Source organism: Triticum dicoccoides, chromosome 7A (genome assembly GCF_002162155.2).
Source record: "Triticum dicoccoides isolate Atlit2015 ecotype Zavitan chromosome 7A, WEW_v2.0, whole genome shotgun sequence".
Lineage (NCBI taxonomy): Eukaryota > Viridiplantae > Streptophyta > Magnoliopsida > Poales > Poaceae > Triticum > Triticum dicoccoides.
This window is the reverse complement of record NC_041392.1, coordinates 139567216-139586251: the sequence shown is the minus strand read 5'-3', so window position 1 is coordinate 139586251 and position 19036 is coordinate 139567216. Positions and strand designations below refer to the sequence as shown.

Here is a 19036-nt window from a genome sequence, read left to right as displayed (position 1 = left end):
TCGAGGAGAACAATCAATTTTTCGGAGAGTTGGTATGAATGCCCAGCTTTTTACAGAAAGCTTAAAGCAATAAAGATCAAGAAATAGGAAAGATAGACAGGCGAAAGTAGCTTAAGACAATCAAAGTATAGTTCATCAGGCAAAACTCGAGGAAATCAGTAAAGTTCATGACCAATTTGACCACCAAATTAGTCCAGCACGCCAAACTTAAGAAGATCGACAAGATTACATGACCAATTTCAGCGCCAAATCAGTTCATCATATACCAAACTTGAGGAAATCATCAGAATTTCATGACCAATTTCACCACCAAAGCAAGTTCATCATAATCCCAACTAGAGGAAATTAACAGAGTTCCCCACCAGACCACTGCCTACTCGATCTAAGACGATCAACAAAGCAAAACAAGGAAGAAAGACACCAAACATGACCACATCAACAAGGCGTCTTCCATGAGCACAACCACTGGGACTACTCGACCTTGACGTGGAAGACGTCCGTGCGCTCCTCCTCCTTGACCTTGAGCAGGGTGACCCAGAGCACGCCATTCTTCATCTCGGCCTTGATCTTGTCCATCTTGTACGCGTCAGCAGCGGGCACCTCGATGCGGCGGTTGTACTTCGGCACCGCGGAGTCGTCGCCGTCGCCGTCCCAGGGCTGCTTCTCGCCCTCGCCCTTGATCACCAGGATGTTCTTGTCCGCGCGCACCTCCACGTGCTCCTTGGTCAGCCCCGGCATCGGCACCTTGAGGTACACCGCGTCGTCGTCCTCCTTGGCCACCCAGCGTCCGAGCTGCGACGCCCCAGCCCCAGCAGCAGTGGAGGAGAGGCCGGTCTGAGATGCGACGTCCTCCATGAGAGACAGCAGACGGGCCATGCTGGTCGGCGCGCCGAGCGGGTCGAGCACGTCTGCAGCATCAACACCAAGGACGGCAAAAGCAGATGAGAACGCTGCGATGTTGATACTTCAGAGCGAAGGCAAGGAAACGGTGCACCACAGTCCACAGGTGGGGAAGGGAAGCATACCCTGCGAGAAGAAGCTGGGGATGACGAGGTCGCGGCCGCTGTAGTCGTCGTCGTCGTCGTAGCGGCTGACCTCCTTGGCCTGGGTGTTGTACGGGCGGCGGGCGGCGGTGACGGCGGGGGAGTCGGCCAAGCAGTAGGCCACGGGAGTACTGGACTTGAGGAGGTTGGCCGGCGCGATTTCCTTGCCCTTGCAATCGACGGCGGAAGCCATGGTCTCTTTCTCCTCTTTCTCTCTCTTCTCTCTCTCTCGCTCTGTGGTGGGTGATGATTTTGGATTCTTGTGGCTGAGCGAGACGGGGGTGGGAAATGGAGGGAGACGGGGGTTTTGTAAAAGAGGAGCGGGAAGGCTTTCTTGGGGGAGGGGATGGTGAGGAGGGTTTAGAAGCTTCTGGGGAGATCGGATGAGGCCTCGAGCCTTCCAGAACGATCGGGAGACCACAGCTTTATGATTCGTGCTGCTTGATGTACCACGATCGGGGGCCATGGATGAACGTAATCATTGATTGATCTGCTGTGGTGCGCAAGGCAAGAGAGAAGTTGATGTACTACGTCGGCTCATGAGTGATTTGCTTTCTAAAGTTAGAGGCTGTTAGGGCATGGCCAACAGGCCAGGCTGGACGGGTGCCCCATGCGCCACATCGGCCTGCTGAACGCCAGCTCCGCTGAACCTGCCACTTGCAGAGAGAAACGGGATCCTGCAGAAGAGCTAGCCTCCTCCCTGACAAAAGCGCTGAGGCAGCCGCTCGGGCGACGCGATGTGAGTTTCGTAGCTCTGCTCGATTCAGTACCACCGTTTGCATGTGTTTGAAAAGTGGGTGGGAGAAAAAGTAAAGTGATGACATAAAGAAAGTAGCCTCCATTGGATGACCGCGGCACACACCAGAGCTTGATTCAAGTTTATCTAGGTGGAAGAGGTGAGGCATTAGTTAGGTGATGCTTCCTTTGTACATGCCCTTATACTGGCTTCATCTGCAAGGAATAAAGCAATTTGCTTTCTCTGGTGTGCTTGCCGCTTGGCAATAAAGCAATCAACACCATACATATTATATGTGCATTCGCTGCATATTACAAAAATTGCAATTTTACTCAAAGTTGTTTGCAAGTTTTTAGTTTCATTTCTTCTAAGAGTAATACTAATGTCACTAACTGATTATCTCTTAGAAAAATTTATTTGTTTTATTATGCTATAGTTTTCATTTCATTTTCTTTTTGAAGATTAATACGAATGCCACTAATTCATTCCTTGTTTAAAAACTTCTTCTTTATGTAAATTTTATTATTATACGTTTATTCTTACATATACTAAAAATGTGCAATTTACATGTAAATTGTGTGCAAATTTCATCATTATTCTATTTTTACTTTCTTTCTTCTTAAAGGTTAGTACCAATGCCACGATGCTTCCTTTCTTCTTAGAATTTTTTTCTCTGTTTGTAAGTAAGTATACACGCAAATACAATACACCGTGTGTTTAAATTATAGTAGAGAGCAAAAATTGCACCGAACAAGCGTTTTTTTTGCATACTACGAAATGTGCAATTTCAGGGCAAACTTGTATGCAAGTCTTTCTTTTTATTTTCTTTCTTCTTGAAGGGTTTCATTATTCCATACAAATCTTCTTTATTTTATTTTAGTTTATTTTTTTATTTTATTTCTTCTTAAAGGGCTTCATTCTTCCATAGAAATCTTCATTATTTTGTTTTTATTTTCTTTCTTCTTAAAGGTTTCATTCTTCCCTAGAAAACTTCATTATTTGTTTTCCTTTTTGTTTTTTATTTTCTTTCATAAAGGGTTTTGCTCTTCCCTAGAAAATTTTATTATTTTGTTTTGTTTCTTTTAGTTTCTTTCTTCTTAAAGGGTTTCATTCTTCTCTAGAAAACTTCATTATTTTGGTTTTTTTCATATTCTTTATTTAAGGGTAATACCAATACTTTTCCACTAATATATGGTTATTCTTGCATATTATAAAAAGGTAATTTATGTGTGAAATGTGTTCAAATTTTGTCATCGTCTTCATCTTAAGGGTAATACCAACGCCATTAATTCATTATTTCTTAAAAACTGCTTTTATATTTCCATTTGTATGTATACACGCAAATATTATACAAAATGTGTGTAAATTATACTAGATTCTGAAAAATGCACAATTATATGTTTATTCTTTGTGTATTACAAATGTGCAACTTGACTGTAAACTTGTTTCCAAGTTTTTTCCCTTTCTTAAAGGCAATACCAATGGCACAACTACATTTTTCTTAGAAAACTCTATTATATTTTTTATGTGCATGCTTTTATTTCTCATGTATGTGCTCATAACCATCAAACCTGAAAAGTTCAACTCTGAACGGTAATGTGTGTCACGAATATTCTGGGCCTCCTATTTTGGGCCTGATTGATTTATGTGCTTGCTTCGAGTGGAACTGAACCGTTTCCACCTCTAAACACATTTTGTGCTACACACTTGGCTAGAAGAAGAAAAACATACGCATGGGCTGTTCACAAAAAAAAACATGCATGCAGATTGTACTTAAATTTTTTCTAAAAACCAAGAGAATTGGTTGTACAATTTCCTAACATTTTATGACAGTCGATATAAAACATAGTTGACATGTGTGACTTTAAAAAAATTTATAGTTGAACCATATAAAATGGACATATCATATATTCCATCCTTATTGTATTTTATGCTTATAAAATATTAGATAATTGCATCAAATATGGATGGGCGCGGCAACGTGCGCTATCATGATCTCATGTATTGTTATTACTATAAGGATTGGGCGCGCTTCGCCTGCGGTTGGTGTTGTTAGAATTTCATAAATAGAATTGTTTTGTTTGGTGTCTGGGGGGATAATCAATTGTTTTCTTTTTTATAATACTATATTTTAATTGCCTTGGTTTGAAGGTATAATTATGTGTTATCTGCAAATTAACTCACACTTATGCAAGGAAGTTTCTTGCAGTGGTGACCCCATTTATTATATTGGTGCTATTTTTTCGCATGTTGGTATTTATTATTTGTCAGGTGATAAGAGAGTGCGAGAATGATGTATTTTATAAGCTGGTAGTCGCAGATTGACTTAAGAAATCATTGACCAGTCAAAACCATGAACCAAATTCAACATTGAACACCTCACTTGAACGAGAGAGCTTCTTGAGAAATTATTAACCAATTCAAAAATTGGAAAATCAATCCAAAATCATATTGGTGCTACAGTGTTGCACGTTGGCATTTATTTTTTGTCAGGTGATGAGAGCAGTCGTGAGACTGGTATATTTTTATAAGTTCGTTGTTGCCGATTGATTTGAGAAATCATTGACTAGTAAAAATCATCAACCAAATTTAAAATTGAACACCGCACTTGGATGAAAGAGCTCCTTGAAAAAATGCAGACCAAGTCAAACTAGAGAACCAATCCAAAACTACATTATCCTCATTTGAGTGCTCGGCCTTCAACCCTTAGAAAGCTTAGTGATATAGTAGATAGACTGTATTATTATTAGTTCTTATAATAGTTTAACAAAAGACCATCATGACTAATTTTATTGATCATGAAACAATTACATCATCCACAAGTTTGGATAACAACGATCTCAGGTTTAATTGATGCAAAACATGTTAACTTTTCGCAGAAAAGAAAGTGTTAGCTAGCTCACGAGCCACTTCATTCACCTTTTTTGGACAAATGTCGAATTCAACCTTCCCACTGAGATAAACCATAGTAGGCCCTGATTGTTTGGGTTGTAGTTGAATGAGAAGCACATGGAGCTGGTAGAAGCAGTGAAGACCAAAAAATGTGCCTGGCAAGTACTTTTAGGACGACTAGTGAGTCTGTAGCTAATAGTGAAAGTTTGAAATGCCCCTATATGCAAAAGATGTTATCTAAACACTCATTTGACACGATTTATCTTATCAATATGTATACAATCTCAAATAATTCATTGAGCACCTAATTTAGCCTGAAATAATTTAATTTCCCATTGCAAAGTAATTATAACTAATAAATTTTGGTATGTTTTTTGTTTAAGGATTTCTTCCATGACCACATAAAAACTAGTGCCGGTGCTTTTCTCTAGTGCGTGCAATGAGGAATTTGGTAGAGTAGATGCACGGTGCATATAGGATAGTAGACTGTTGCTGCTAGCTAACAACGATGACAAATTTCAATCCTAGGCAACAAGTTACACAAATCATTCGTTCTAACATTCGACAACTAAAAAATCGGAATGCCACAAAGTAAAATCTTCAAACGCATTGAAGCTTAGGGGAATTTGCTAGATCCTTTGAACATCAACATGGCAAAAGATCGGTCTCATCAAATCTTCATATCAAATTCTCGACACATAGGTTTCTACCTGACAAGTCAATGAAGTCCAATGTGTCCAACCCAGGTCTAAGGCAATCAACCCAAGTCCAAGGCAAATAACCAAACTCAAATAAAAATAAAAGGTCAACAAGGATGTCAAAAGCAAACAATCCCAACACTAAAAGAGCCCAAAAGTATCCAAGGGCCATCATGGGATAGGGATGAGAGGGAACGGACGTAAGGCATGTAGCGCTTGGTCCTGTACGGACCTACTGAACGTTCCTTCGAGTGCTCCGTTGACAAAGATTTCCTTTTCATTCGTCATGGTATTTGTTCTTTTGTTTTTGAAAAAAAATCTCGGAAAAAACTATATAGATTTGTTCCGACAGAGTTAAAATATATTTCATGATTAAAAAGTGATTAGGAGTTTAGAAAAATGTCCATGAAGTTAAAAAAATGTGCATAAATTTAAAAATGTCCCCAAAAAGTTAAAGATTGTTCACAAATTTTAAAAAAGGGAAATGTAAGATGCCCGCTTTTTGCTGAAATGTTCGTGAATTAAAAAAGTTCCCAAAGTTAAAATAGTTTTTCAAATTTAAAAAATGATAAAAAGAAGGAAAAATGAACAAAATGTATGAGAATAAATCCGTAGAAAAGTGATGGAAGAGACACACAAAAGAGAAAACCCAAGAAAAATCATGCATGGGAAATAGAAGAAACCCGCTCGACTGTATGTAAGCTCCCTTTCTAGTTGGCTTAAACCAAGTCGCTATTGCTTCGTGCATTAGATTGACAATTTGATGCAATAAGCATTAATAGGATTTCTCGGATCACTACAGACTATGACCCCTCCACCTTTGACTAGTCGACCATAGACCAGTGGACCAAACTTTTATAATCTACCAGTACCCTTCACATGTACCGCCAGTCTTGTTTCCACCTGTTTCATATAATCCATGTTGTGGCCCCAAAGTGCAAGAGTTTGCGCAAGTGATAACTTTCCCCTTACATTAGAATCAAGGTATCAATACATAGAGATAACACCCCTAATCTGAGTCAAACACCAGTACAAAACAAATGAAGAACTCACTTGTCCCTCCAATGGTTCTTGTCACAAACCAATATCCCTCATTCCACTCAAGTTGTGGTTCAAATAAAGAGCAATGTTACTAATTAAACCACCACAACAAATCACACCTGGTGGTTGCACCATCTACTAGAGGAAGTGTGTGACCATGGGTACAACCAAGTCAGGCTTCAAGCATCACTGTGCATGAAGCGCGTTCTGGAGGACACGCATCTTAGGGTTCTTCCATTTTGCATCACTATTTCGTATTATGAATTGCTTATAATTATCCATATTTTGCACATTTTCATACCATTCTTATGTATTTTTCTCTTAATTTACATGCTTCAAAGGAGGAAGGGGAATTGCGGGGAAACATCAGAAAAGGACCAAAAAGAAGAGCAATGAAGAAATTATTTTCCAAGAGCTTATAAAAATAATCTCATGGGACAAGAGTCGGGGGCAAACATTGGGCCAGGGTGGCACCTATGGATCCCACGTAGCCCCACCTGGCGGATTGGCCCTAGGCTGCAAACTAGGTGCGATTGGTCCCACATGGGATCTCCCTGCCTCCCTCCAACGACCCTAATCCTATTTTACCCTACAACCTAGACCTCCAATTTATGGGATTTTTCTACCTACGTGTTCGAGGTAAAACAAAGTTGAGCACTTTTCTCTCCAAAAAGGCTGATCTATGGGGTTGTTTGCCATCACGAGGACCTTCTCCTTCGGTTATATGAGTCATAGTGCCATTGAATCTATTAATAACAATGCAACCATACTGTATTTATGGGAGACCCTAATTATGTTCTTAGCCATGCATGTTTACTAATGTTAACCGTCAGAACTGATTAAGTGGCAAGAGGAACAACTAACTGGTGGAGATACTTGACCCGTTGAGCTGAAAGCTCGATAGAGTCCCGGCGGGGGATATTTTACATCATGAGGAAAAGTGATGAGGTCCGCAGAGTGAAAAAATATCTGGGTAAAATGTACAGTAAAGCTTCATTGGTGACATTATAGAAGTGTGTGACTTAAGGGCAAGGCCAACGCTACACCGTGGAAGCGAGGTGGGCGGCAGTGCTAGGCTAGGGTTTGCTGTCTGCGAGGGAGGGTCGGAGGGAGCAATGGAGGTGATGGGGAAGTGGAAGTGGATGGGGAAGTGAAAGTGGAAATGGAAGTCCACGACTTCGCCATAAAAAAAGACATGGCACGGGCCATCTAGCTGGCTGACTGGCGGGCCCGCGCATCCGAGTGCATTGACTGAGATAGATGGGAGGTAGTTGAATGGCCAACATGATGGTGAGAGACGGACGACAAGACGCCACGTGCCCAGTCGTTCTTTGTCCGTTTGACCGCAAAGTTAAACCAAGTTTGTGCCCAGAATGGGACAAGCCAGACCAGAAACGGATGTTTTTTTGCGGATAGGGTTGTGCATTGGAGTTGCCCTTAGCCTCCTGGAAGGGCCCACGAGGTAGGGGCGCGCCTAGGGGGGCAGGCGCGCCCCCAACCTTGTGGCTAGGGTGTGGGCCCCTGGTCTTGATCTTTTGCCAGGATTTTTCATTATTTCCAAAAATAGTCTCCGTAAAGTTTCAAGTCATTCCGAGAACTTTTGTTTCTGCACATAAATAACACCATGTCAATTCTGCAGAAAACAACGTCAGTCCGGGTTAGTTCCATTCAAATCATGCAAGTTAGAGTCCAAAACAAGGGCAAAAGTGTCTGAAAAAGTAGATACGACGGAGACGTATCACCAGCCACCTATGTGCAAAGCACGTCGGTAGAACCAGTCTCATGAACGTGGTCATGTAATGTCGGTCCGGGCCTCTTCATCCAACAATACCGCCGAATCAAAGTAAGACGTTGGTGGTAAGCAGTATGACTATTATCTCCCACAACTCTTTGTGTTCTACTCGTGCATATATCATCTACGCATAGACCTGGCTCGGATGCCACTATTGGGGAATGTAGTAATTCAAAAAAAATCCTACGATCATGCAAGATCTAACTAGGAGACGCATAGCAACGAGAGGAGAGAGTGTGTCCACGTACCCTTGTAGACCGAAAGCGGAAGCGTTATGTAACGCAATTGATGTAGTTGAACTTCTTCACGATCCAATCAATCCAAGTACCGAACGTACGTCACATCTGTGTTCAGCACACGTTCAACACGATGACGTCCCTCGAGCTCTTGATCCAGTAGAGGGTCGAGGGAGAGTTCCGTCAGTACGACGGCGTGGCGACGGTGTTGGTGATGTGATCCGCGCAGGGCTTCGCCTAAGCACTATGACAATACGACCGAGGTGGTAAACTGTGGAGGGGGGCACCACACACGGCTAAGAGAAATCTTGGAGTGTCTTTGGGGTGCCCCCGCCCCCCTATATAAATGGGGGGGAGGAGGTGGCCGACCCAAGGGAGCGCGCCAAGGGGGGAGTCCTACTTGGACTCCTAGTCCAAGTAGGATTCGCCCCCTCCTTCCAACTAATGGAAAGGGGTAAAGGGGAAAGGAAGGAGAGGGAGAAGGAAAGGGGGCCGCCCCCCCCAACCCTAGTCCAATTCGGTTTGGGCTTGGGGGGGGGGGCGCGCGCCCCACCTCTTGTGGCAGCCTCCCCCTCTCCAATATGGTCCAATAGGCCCATTAACTTTCCCGGGGGGTCCCGGTAGCCTCCCAGTACTCCAAAAATCCCCGAACCTTATCGGAACCATTCTAGTGTCTGTATATAACCTTCCAATACATCAATCTTTACCTCTCTACCATTTCGAGACTCCTCGTCATGTCTGTGATCTCATCCGGGACTCCGAACAAATTTCGGTCACCAAAACACATAACTCATAATACAAATCATCATCGAACGTTAAGCGTGCGGACCCTATGGGTTCGAGAACTATGTAGACATGACCGAGACACATCTCCGGTCAATAACCAAGAGCGGAACCTGGATGCTCATATTGGATCCTACATATTCTACGAAGATATATATCGGTCAAACCGCATAACAACATACGTCATTCCCTTTGTCATCGATATCTTACTTTCCCGAGATTCGATTTTCGGTATCATCATACCTAGTTCAATCTTGTTACCAGAAAGTCTCTTTACTCGTTCCGTAATGCATCATCCCGCAACTAACTCATTAGTCACATTGCTTGCAAGGCTTATAGTGATGTGCATTACCGAGAGGGCCCAGAGATACCTCTCCGATACACGGAGTGACAAATCCTAATCTATATCTATGCCAACTCAACAGACACCTTCGGAGACACCTATAGAGCATCTTTATAATCACCCAGTTACATTGTGACGTTTGATAGCACACAAGGTGTTCCTCTAGTATTCGGGAGTTGCATAATCTCATAGTCCGAGGAATATGTATGAGTCATGAAGAAAGCAATAGCAATAAAACTAGACGATCATAATGCTAAGCTAACAGATCGGTCTTGTCCATCACATCATTCTCTAATGATGTGATCCCGTTCATCAAATGACAACACATGTCTATGGTTAGGAAACTTAACCATCTTTGATTAACGAGCTAGTCAAGTAGAGGTATACTAGGGACACTTTGTTTGTCTATGTATTCACACATGTACTAAGTTTCCGGTTAATACAATTCTAGCATGAATAATAAACATTTATCATGATATAAGGAAATATAAATAACAACTTTATTATTGCATCCAGGGCATATTTCCTTAAATATGTTCGTGTGTAGCCTTTGTATTTCTCCCTCCATCCATGTCATCTTCTTCCCCCGCAGCGCTCACGACGCTCCTCACGGGCACAACACCGTCCCGCGCCTGCTGCCGTTGTCGCTTGGAGATCTATGTCTTCTTGAACATGACATAGCTTGATACAAAATAAATCACAATATATTGAAGTACTGCAAGTATAGAGTTTTTTATGTTACAATACTCTTGCCAAGCAAGGTGGGGTGGCTGGTATCTAAACGTTATTCTATGAACACTTTCTCGCGAAATACTACTAATGGAGGTGGGTTAATATAGCAGAACTATGTGACAGTGGCGGGACTCCAATCCAAAGGGACACTATTGGGACACTTTCTAGCTGGCACACTCGATGTCCATGGTTACGACTTCTCCTGCATCTAGCATGATAAGCTAAGTGAGTATTTTGAATGTATTCGCAAGCTCACAAAGAAACCAAAAGCAGGCAAGTAAGCAAGAACATGTCAACAACACGAAATAGGTTAAAGACATAAAAGAAAGCATAGCACCTACATAGAAAATAATACTCCTAGTGTACTCATTTAACATTCCAAAGACTATCTCTCGGCATGATTCCCAATCATCCATCTCAACTCTCAAGGCTACCTTGAAGTCTATCCAATCCTGTCAACTAAACATGAATACAACGCTTAGTTTAATTTGGTCATGGTCTTCATCATATAGTGTGCTGAAAGTGCGTTATATCGACTAGAGGGGGGTGAATAGGCGATTTTTATGAAAGTCTTCAAAACGTGGGAGTTTCGAAGACAAACGATAGAAATAAACCTATTACCATGCAGCGGAAGGTAGACTACACTAGGCAAACCATAGTCAAGTATTCAATGGAGTGAGAGCACAATGACTAATAGCAGCAATGTAGTAAGGATCAGGTAGGAAGATATTATGAAGCCAAACAGAACACGCAGTCACACAGTAAAGACAAAAGATAGTGCTAACATACAATGACTTCACAAGGAGTAACAGTAAGTAAAGGGAAGGGAAGGATGAAACCAGTGACTCGTTGAAGACAATGATTTGTTGGACCAGTTCCAGTTGCTGTGACAACTGTAGTCTGGTTAGGGTGGCTAGGTATTTAAACCTAAGGACACACAGTCCCGGACACCCAGTCCTGAACACGCAGCTCAGGACACCCAGTCCTCACCGTATTCCCCTTGAGCTAAGGTCACACAGACCTCGCCCAATCACTCTGGTAAGTCTTCAAGGTAGACTCCCAAACCTTCACAGACTTCGTTCACCGGTGATCCACAATGTCTCTTGGATGCTCAGAACGCGACGCCTAACCAGCTGGAGGATTCACAGTCCTCAAGTGTAATAAGTCTCCAGATCACACAGACAAGAAGACTTAAGTGATGCCTAATTCTCTTTGGCTCTGGGTGGTTAGGGCTTTATCCTCGCAAGGAATTCTCTCTCAAAGGCTTCGAGGTGGGTTGCTCTCAAACGACAAAAGCCGTACACTAACTCTGAGCAGCCAACCGTTTATGGTTGTAGGGGGTGGGCTATTTATAGCCACTAGGCAACCCGACCTGATTTGTCCGAAATGACCCTAGGTCACTAAGGAACTGACATGTGTTCTAACGGTCAGATTTCAAACTCACACGTCAACTTTACTTGGGCTACAAGCAAAGCTGACTTGTCCGACTCTGGACAAGATTCGCTCTCATAGTCTTCACTCGAAGACATAGGTTTTGGTTAGGCATCACTTCAGTCATTCTGACTGGTTCTCTTGGACCCCACTTAACAGTACGGTGGTTCCTATGACTCAACACAGAAGAAAAAGAACTACGAAAGATCTAAGTCTTCGAGCTCCATAGGCTTCATGCGATGTCTTCTCTTGTCATAGTCTTCAATGTGAATATCTTCATATACCACCTTTGACATCAATGTCTTCATACATTTTTAGGGGTCATCTCTGGTAGGAAAACCGAATCAATGAGGGACTTCTACCTGTGTTATCCTGTAATTCTTACAAACACATTAGTCCCTCAACTAGGTTTGTCGTCAATACTCCAAAACCAACTAGGTGTAGCACTAGATGCACTTACAATCTCCCCCTTTTTGGTGATTGATGACAAACTAGTTGAAGTTTTCAACGGGGAATATAATATGTGAAATTGTAAAGGATAAGGAATTGTCTTCATAAGTTGCAAGGGCTCCCCCTGGTGATGTGCATATAAATAATTTGCTTTTGGAATGCAAATGCACATGGCAGGTTGTGCTTGTGGAGATCCTCTTCAACTTATGATGACAATCCACTATGCATGTGAAGGTATGTGAAGATAATGACATGCATAATGGAAAATGGACGTCTGCAAAATGATCTAAGTGCGGAATTTATCGTTGCACATGCGGAATTTATCATCGCATCACAAAATGGCAAATAAGTAGCAGACAACCATCGAGTTTAAGTGTTACAACTCAAAGAGCCAAATGTATCAAAATGAGAGTTGTAAACACGAAGCAAAACATGAAGCACCCGCCCATATGGACCCGCTTGAAGACTATCAAACTCATATGCGTCTCCCCCTTTTGTCAGTAAGGACCAAAAAGGTTTGAAGACATAGAGCCTCTACTCGTTCCCATGAAGACTAGGTGAAGCAGCAGGGTCGTCGGTGGTGTTCAATGGTGCAAAAGAACTTGGAGCAGTGTCGAAGCATGCTGAAGGAGGTGGCGGTGAAGTAGCATCGTTTTCATCCTCGATCACTCTGGCATTCACAGTTGCAGCAAAGGAAGAGAACTCAGAGTCTTCAAGAGATGGAGTTCGTCGCAGCACTGCCCTTCAAGGAGGTGTGGAGTCAAACTTGAAGCGCTCAGAGAAACCATCCTCTTGAAGATCATCTTCAGAGCACATCAGCGTCAGCCCTTTCCATGTGCGTCGAGAGGTTTCATAGGCAACAAAGGCATTCTTGGTGGCAAGATTTCGAATGCGATTAACATCCACCAAGAGGCTTTGCATCTGACGCTTCAGCCATTCATGATGCCTATCCTGTTTCTGAAGAGCCACAAGAAGCTCTCGGTCATTGAGAACACGAGTGCGCTTCTTGGGTCGTTGGGCAATGGTGTTGTCAGTGGCTTCGGTGAGAGCAGGATGCGGTGCACGTGTAGTGCCAGCCAAAGGATACACACGAGTTACTGCTTCAACTCCTTCAATGTTCTGAGAAAAACTTTGATGCTCTGCATTCTGAAGACTTAGAGGTTCCTTGGCAGGCTCAGGATAGATGGCTTCAATAGACATATCCACACCAGGCAGAAAGATCCGATGATTGCGAGCAGATGGCTGATATGAGATAGCGGAGTGAAGTTTGATCAGTCGCATTACCCATGGGGCGTAGAACTTCAAACCAAAAAGATCAGAGCCTAAGGCAGCAAGTTGGCGAATGAAGAAGTCCTGTGCATTGAAGCATTTGCCATGAATAATATAGAAGACCAAAGTCTTCATTGCACCTTCCAGCTTGGCATGTGGAGAGTGTCCTTTGATGGGCCAGAGAGTTCGCCTTATGATGTGATAAATAGTCCTTGGCAGATACTCTAGGTCTTCAACAAAGAACTCTTTGGGATATGCAGCATCTTGGGGCAATGGCTTCATCATACTGAGCATCTGACTCATGTTAGGTTCAGGCTTCTGAAAGATGCTCTCCACAGCTTCACTGTGAAGTTGATAGCCAGATTCGTAGAGATCGCCAGGAGTGGGTAGACCAGTGAGCTCAATGATGTCAAAGGCTTTGGCTTCATGATGAACATTTCCTGTCATCCACTCCAGGACCCAAGTCTTCGGATCTCTGTTATACCCGCAGATGTGAAGTGTGGCATAGAATTGGAGCAGCAACTCTTCATTCCAATGCTCTTGGTCAGTGACGAACGCCAGCAATCCAACCTCTTTGAAGCAATCCAGAGCCTCTTCCAAACAGGGCAGACTAGCTATTGCTTCAATGTCAAGTCGCTTGTGTGGGAAGATGCGACCTTGATTGTAAAGAATGCAGGAGTAATAGCTTCACTGCTGATAGCTCCAGAACCGATCAGATGATATTCTTTCCCTTGAGTAGGGGTTCCTGGAGCTATTGAAGAATGTGTTGTCTGCTCTGAAGCCATTGATATTGAAGGATCCAGGTGCTGATGCTGGACCTGGGAACCTGGGCAATCTTGGGATTGGCTTCTGTACCTGAAGCATGTGCTCAACATGATAGTCGAACTGGGGACCAGCAGCAGGCGCAGGAACAGAAGCATTGGGATCAGTGGCTTCGCTTACTTCTGGTGCTTTTGTGGGTGAGGGCTCCACATTAGCTTCAGCCATGACAGCGTCAGTGGCTTCATTGGTGTTGGTGGTGGCAGCCTCAAGATTTTCAACCTCCACTTGACGAGCTGGAGGGTCGGTCACAATCACGTTCTCCTCGAGAACAGCTTCTTGGTGGGATGGCGGAGTAGCAGCTTCTGGGGTTTCTTCTTCATCGGCTGATGCAGCCGGAATGTCTTCAGCAGCTTTAGCTTCAGACTCAGAGACTGGAGGCCTTGGTCCTTTGCGAAGCCTGTGTAACGTTGATGATGCCTGTGGAGTTGGTGTTGGCTGGGCCTCAAAGTCTTCTTTCTCTTGTGGGCGATCAGCCCATGAAGCATCCTGAGCAATTGGCGTCAGAGGACGACCAATGCTGATGAGTTTGTTGTGCGTTAGCACAGGCGATGATACCTGTTGGTGCTCGAGCTGAGGAAGGACTGCATCATCTTCAACATGGTCATGGTGACCAATGTCTTCAGTAGCGATGGGATCAGCTGCTGGAAAGTCTTCAGCTTCATGAGCCTCTGTGAAAGCAGGCTCATGGACAGTCAGTTGACGTTCTTGTGGTTCACCGTCAGGGTGAACCATGGAAATGGGTTCAACAATCAAGGGCTCTGTGTGAGCAGCCCGTTCTTTCTTGGTCTTCCTCTTCTTCTTGGAGGGGGCAGTAGGAGAGGCTTCAGGATGTTTCCTCTTCCTGGCTTCAGCCTCAGCAGTCCTTGTCTTCTTCAGCTCTGAAGCAGTTGACCGGGCTTTTGGCTTCGAGCCAGTCATGCTGGTTGGGAAGACAATGGGATCTGCTTCCTGCCTTGGTGCGTCGGTTCAGTCGTAGCGGGCTTCTTCTTCTTCTTTGCAGCCATCCTGGGTCGATGCCAGGACGCCCAAGGGCCTTGCGCTTCTCAGCCTCATTGTAGGCTTGCACACACCTGTCAGCCAGAACCTTCATGCGCTCACGAGAACCCTGAGCTTCTACATGTTTCGTGAGAAAGGCTTCCTTGAGCTCGTGCAGCATAATCTTGAAGTTCTTCACCTCTTGCACGCTGAGCTTGGCCATATGCTTCTTGAACTGAGATTTTTCAAAGTCAATCTTCTGCTTCAGTTTAACAATGCGCTGGGCTATAGCTAACTCTGAAGCAATGGCGCCATGGAAGGCGACACTGAGGCTAATGGGAAGTTGCAGATTATCGAAGCTGATGTTGGGCGTGTCAAACCATTCATCAATGAAGTTATGGATGATTTCCACGTCAAAGAGAGGCAGATTATTGAAGATTTCTGCTTCTTCTTTGCTCTTGATCAGTTGCTCAAGAGCGTCATCTGCAAGATCTTCATCGCTGGACAGATCAATGGCATCAGTACGCAGAATAGCAGCAGCTGTCAGTTCTTGGCCGGTGTGTGGCAGAGGCATCTTGACCTTCTGTGGCTTGGAGATGCGTGACAAATCTTCAGACTGCACACTGTCTTCAGGAGGTGCAGTTGCCAGTGGCTTCGCCCGTGAGATTTTTGGGGCAGAGGCAGGTTTTGAAGCTTTAGGCTGCTTCTTTGGCTTCGGCGCTGCAGGCGCTTCATCTGATTCAGCGTCATCTGCAGGCTCATTCACGGCTGTCCCTTGAACCAAGATATGGGTGATGAGACCTTCAAGGTTGTAGAAAGGACCGACGACATTGGGTTCTGCATCACGTGTGCCGTCAGCCCTTGGAGCAGAAGGACCATGGTTGAAGTCTAGTCCCAATGTCTTCTTGTTCTGCTTTGCTGAGTTCTCGGCAAACTGGAAGTTGCGCTTGAACAGAATGTCGTCACAACACCATAGTAGTGACGATGAGTGTGCATCTGCAGGCTGTGGCTCACGGACCATGCAGGGATAGAAGCCTTGTTCAATGGCTTCATCTCTGGTCCTGGGTTGAAGATTTTTGTAGAGGATGTCTCCCCATGGTCGCTTGATGGCATTCTTTTCAGCATACTCCTTTGTCACAAATCTATACTTGAACCACTGTTCTGCCCAATAGCGTCGAATCCATTGGATTCGTGTCTTGCGCTGATTGTAATCCTCTTCAGGATCTGTCTTGTACAGCTCTGAGAGGTCATCGGGCAGATCTCTTGATGTTTCTCCTCGACGCTTTCTGCCACCCTTCCTTGCTGATTTCTCTGAAGCCATGAACTTTAAACTGAAAGGCTTCAATACGTTCAAAGGCTTCAAAGGTTTTCGCTTGCTGGACAAACAGGAACTGGCTTCGGGAGAATTTATGTGATGCTGTAAGAATTCTGCAAATGAATGCAGACTATGAGAACCAAGGGATTCTCCCACGGACATATATCTGTGACGGCATTAAGGTGTGAGGGAAGGGGAAGAGGTCATATGCATTCTCAGAAGATTTTGAAGATAAATCAGTTTAGAAGACATTGACCTCATCGTGTGAAGACATTCACTCATAGATAAGGAGTTGGTTCCAGATTTGTACAAATCCACGGATCAGTACAAGTGAGGAATCTAACTACTTGTGAAGCATAAGTGAATATACTAGGCATGTTATGAGATGCAGTATGAAAGAGATCCGACTTGTGTGAATAGAAACTGCTTGTGGTAGAAAGTGACAAAGCTATAGGATCAAAGGGGCCGTAAAAAGGAAGTTTTATTTACCACACAAAGAACTGCTAGACGGAGTGGAAGAGGAGGCCGAGCAGTTCGATCTTCTGTGCCCTAACTTGGCGACGGAGGACACCTACGGCGACGGCGGAGAGGACGATGTCCGCGGTCGGCGTGAAGATGGGGTCGGAGAGGTTGCGGCAGCGAAGCGCTTCGTCGCCGGCGTCGTCGAGGGCTAGCGGTGGCGCTAGGGTTCGTGCGAGAGTGGAAGAAGAGATAATGACTGTGGTGAGGCGTGTATTTATAGGTACAGGGGCGGCACTGCGTTATTACACAGGTGCCCCTGGCGATTCACATCTGAGGGGCACATGGCCGTCATGCAGCATATCGGGGGTTGTTCCACGTCCCAAGCACGCCTGGATTGTCGGGTGGTCGTTCCCACTTCTCCGGGTTTTAGGTGAAGGAATGAGCATTGAAAACGGACTTAATGGTTGTCTCTGTATCTTCTGCTGACAAGGACGCAGAGAAGACATTCGACGGTTTCAATAGAATGCATATGATTTGGAGAGATAGAGTTTGAGATAGAAAGCATAGAGAGGTTAGGGTCCGATCACATTCACTTAGTTCAAAAGATTCAACAAGAAGACATAGCTATAAGTGAATGACGTAGAGGACAGAACACTAGTATATATATATATGTAATCAACATAGTGAAGATAATCATGAAGACACGTTGAAATTGAAGTCAAACCAAATGTGAAGACATAGCAAATGTAACGCCATGAGTGAAACACTCCAAACAGAACATTTCGTGGTGGCGTTACCCACCGTATAGGAAGTATTAGACCCAGACACGGCGCACAATTATCGTGGAGCTCCGAAGTCAAATTCCACATTAATGTATTCACACTTAGAATGTATGTCTTCATTGATTGAAGATATACTTTACTTCGTGTGTTGCACATCTAAGTCATCAATATGCATAAGTGTTAGGATGTGTGTCTGATCACAGGACATTTGAGGATTCCAAGATATTTAGCTCACACCGTAACTTGCAAAATATCTTCTCATCCAAGGGCTTGGTGAAGATATCTGCCAATTGCTCTTCAGTGTTGACGTGTATGATATCAATATCTTCCTTCACAACATGATCTCTGAGAAAGTGATGACGAATTTCAATGTGCTTTGTCTTCGAGTGCTGAACTGGGTTGTTGGCAATCTTGATGGCGCTTTCGTTGTCGCAGTAGAGTGGCACTTGCTTCAGATGAATGCCATAGTCCTTGAGTGTTTGTTTCATCCATACAAGCTGAGCGCAGCAAGATCCAGCAGCAATGTATTCAGATTCAGCAGTGGAGAGATATACACAGTTCTGCTTCTTTGAAGACCAACATACAAGTGATCGTCCCAGAAAATGACATGTGCCTGATGTAGACTTGCGATCCACTTTGTCACCAGCATAATCAGCATCCGAGAATCCAACCAGATCAAACTCTGAGCCCTTTGGATACCATAATCCTAGAGTTGGGGTGTGAGCCAAATATCGAAGGATTCGCTTCACAGCTAAGTGATGCGACTCCTTTGGTGCCACTTGAAATCGAGCACACATGCAAACACTAAGCATAATATCTGGCCTAGATGCACATAGATAAAGCAAAGAACCAATCATGGAGCGGTATACCTTTTGATCGAACTCTTTACCATTGTCGTTAGGACCCAGATGATGCTTGGCTGGCATTGGAGTCGTTAAGCCTTTGCAGTCTTGCATACCAAACTTCTTCAGGCAATCTTTGAGATACTTCTCTTGAGATATGAAGATGTCATTGCGTTCCTGTCATATTTGAAGACCGAGGAAGAACTTCAGCTCTCCCATTATGGACATCTGATATTGCTCTTGCATCATATATCCAAACTCTTCATTGTACTTCTGATTGGTGCAGCCGAAGATAATGTCATCCACATATATTTGGCACACAAACAGTTCACCATCATATGTCTTCGTGAAGAGAGTGGGGTCGAGGGAACCAGGTATGAAGCCTTTCCTCT

The 19036-nt window shown here is 44.0% G+C and overlaps 1 protein-coding gene across 1 annotated transcript; it reads right to left on the bottom strand.

The window, feature by feature from the left end:
• Nucleotides 1-230: 230 nt before the first annotated feature.
• Nucleotides 231-1370, bottom strand: LOC119331905 (26.2 kDa heat shock protein, mitochondrial-like). The gene is made up of 2 exons (XM_037605085.1): nucleotides 1026-1370; nucleotides 231-908 (listed from the first exon to the last, which is right to left on the bottom strand). Exons 1-2 carry the CDS (start codon nucleotides 1234-1236, stop codon nucleotides 472-474), a joined length of 648 nt encoding a protein of 215 aa, XP_037460982.1. The 5' UTR covers nucleotides 1237-1370; the 3' UTR covers nucleotides 231-471.
• Nucleotides 1371-19036: the final 17666 nt, after the last annotated feature.